Raw genomic sequence first — 2656 nt, 5'->3', positions numbered from 1 at the left:
AATGGTCTCATCATCTCAGCTGGACTTGTAGGCTGTTATATGGTTGCTAGGTTACTTTACAATAAAACATCAGATTTTATAAACAACAATAGTCAAACCCTACACAACAAGATGGACATCGACGTATCAATGTCAAATCTACGACTATGCATGCAGTGTTGCAAGAGTTACCTGCTGCAGCCGCCTCTATCTGGGCCATGTGAGCCTCCAGCACCGCCGGGTCCCTGGAGCTGTAGGCTCCCAGCTCCGGGTAGAAGCTCGAGGCGATATCCTCCGGAGGTATGTGCCTTCCCTGGGCATGACTGGCTGCGATCTTGGGGTCCCAGTGTGGCACAAGCACATGATCCCAGTGGATGTACTTGTTATCCATGCTGGGGGAGCCGTACCACAGGTAGTAGAAGATGTGGACATCGTAGAATATGCTGTATTCACGGTCCGATCGGGTGAACACCACCTTAGTGTCACTGCTGCTGCTGCCCGTGTGGAACTGGCCCGGCGACACCTGCGCCACGTCTCTCCCGTCCAGCCGCCTCCGGTCCGACTTCTCCCCGGGGAAGTCTATGCCTATGCCGGGGGCTAGGTCCGAGAAGCCGTCGCTGGGCTTGAGCGTCCTGAGCCCCATCATGGCCCCGAAAATAAACAGCGTGAAGAGGAACAGCGCCACGAGCGCTTTCCTGCGGAGCCGAGTCATCGTCGCTGTCCGCGGTGCTGAACGCAGCTTCCTCTGAGTCAGTGGGGAGGGGGACGTGACAGGCGACCTTATTTCAAACCGAATAGCAGTGGAGCTATTTCAGTTGCTTTATCAGAGTAATGACACGCATCGCATTTCATTACTTTGCTTTTCTAAAATTTGGAATGACAGCTTGAGAGGAACTGGACTGTGGATCTGACGGGCGAATCCAAACAGGAGAGCCGAAATCGAAAGCATCAGGACGGCATCAAACTTCACTACACGGCGGTGGCTGGAAAATGCACAACAAGACAACGTGGGCATGAAAAACATGCAGGGCAACAATATGGATATTATTCAGCATAAGGCCTTGCTTTGTCCAGAAACTATTCGGGTGGAACTCCCACAGTAATCATGAACATTATCATGCGTAACTGTAATTTAATTTCATAGGCCTATTTTTTTGAACCCCCCCAGAAACTGCACTAGATTTCCCTTTCCTTTTTTAGTGATTTCGTTCGTTACAGTTCCTGCCCCCGACGCCAGCTGTAGCCCATCATCGGGTTGCAGCGTTCAGACCGGCTGTCATCGAGCAAAGCCGTCTCACTTCCCTTCCATCCTCCCCGCCGTCCTGGACGCATCCTGCACGACGACGCTCCAACAGATCGCCTCCTGGTCGCCTCCGCGCAGCCGTGACGATGATGATGAGCACGTCTTCATCCTTTCCCCTTCCTTTCATCAGTCACCAGCTCCCCTCAGTGTCTGTACAGGAAACAGAAAAAAGCCCGTCTGGTTGCCTTGGGATTCCACCCAATGCTCGTCTGCCTCTCTTCTCTTCTCTTCTCTTCCTGTCATCCCATCTTTTGTAACAGCGGGGCACGTGCTTCTGTTCTGTTGCTAGAAGCAGCCCCCCATCAGAGAAACACCGTCTGGTTTTTAACTGAATGTTCAGGCTAGACGAGAGAATAAAACATTTGTTTCTGTGGTGCGAGCAGGAGGGGGGGTGGGATTAATCCCCAACCAGAAAGACTGGTATGAGGAGTGATTAGTGCCACAAGAGAAGCAGGAGGTGGAGTCTGACCGTACCACTGTTCATTGTCAGCGGCTTTTCCACTCTTCCCATTTATTTCTATGGGAGCAGCCGTGCAATGCATTCTGGGAGCGTCGCTGGGACATTGGAGAAGCGGGATCATTGAGTCGCCCACTCCTCATTTGCATAAAGTTGGATCCAGGCTACTTTATGCAAATGAGGAGCAGGAGCTCAGCTTTGGCCTCTCAAAAGCAAAAAGTAAAATCTTTCTAAACTGAAATGAAGACAGATTCAGCAGGTGCAGGGCCAAGGTCTCGTGTGAAATGTCTTCAGAAAGACATTTAGGAGTTTTTGTAAATAGAAGAACATCTCCCAGTTGCCATGTTGGTCTGTTTTGAAATCCAGAAGTAGACAGGCCCAGGTGATGTGTTCATCCAATCAGGTGTAGCCTTGTAGGGGGGTGGAGCCTGGTTTCTTTGCTGGCCAGTTTACAATGGTCTATATGCAAGACATTCCACGTCCTGGATTGCTCTGGTGCCACTGGAAATTTCCCCAGATGCCCGTCCTCGTCCTCTGTGTTGGCATTCTGACCTCTGGTGGATTTCTGAGGACTATGGTTACCTGGTCCTCAGATCTCTGCAGGGTAAATCCAGACAGCTAGCTAGACTATCTGTACAATCTGAGGACTATGGTTACCTGGTCCTCAGATCTCTGCAGGGTAAATCCAGACAGCTAGCTAGACTATCTGTCCAATCTGAGGACTATGGTTACCTGGTCCTCAGATCTCTGCAGGGTAAATCCAGACAGCTAGCTAGACTATGTGTCCAATCTGAGGACTATGGTTACCTGGTCCTCAGATCTCTGCAGGGTAAATCCAGACAGCTAGCTAGACTATCTGTCCAATCAGAGTTCTCTGTTGACAACAAACTACTTCTGAACGTACACATGTTCCACCA

At 50.6% G+C, this 2656-nt stretch overlaps 1 protein-coding gene across 1 annotated transcript in view; it reads right to left on the bottom strand.

The window, feature by feature from the left end:
- maneal (mannosidase endo-alpha like) overlaps positions 1-1834 on the bottom strand; it is a 27286-nt gene extending 25452 nt beyond the window's left edge. Inside the window, exon 1 of the mRNA XM_032511210.1 lies at positions 172-1834. Coding sequence (XP_032367101.1) covers positions 172-691 — 520 coding nt within the window. The 5' untranslated portion in view covers positions 692-1834. The remainder of the gene's footprint in view (positions 1-171) is intronic.
- Between the last annotated feature and the right edge of the window lie 822 nt (positions 1835-2656).

The sequence above is a fragment of the Etheostoma spectabile genome, unplaced genomic scaffold, assembly GCF_008692095.1.
Source record: "Etheostoma spectabile isolate EspeVRDwgs_2016 unplaced genomic scaffold, UIUC_Espe_1.0 scaffold340, whole genome shotgun sequence".
Classification (NCBI taxonomy): Eukaryota; Metazoa; Chordata; class Actinopteri; order Perciformes; family Percidae; genus Etheostoma; species Etheostoma spectabile.
This window is presented reverse-complemented; position numbering and strand designations above follow the sequence as displayed.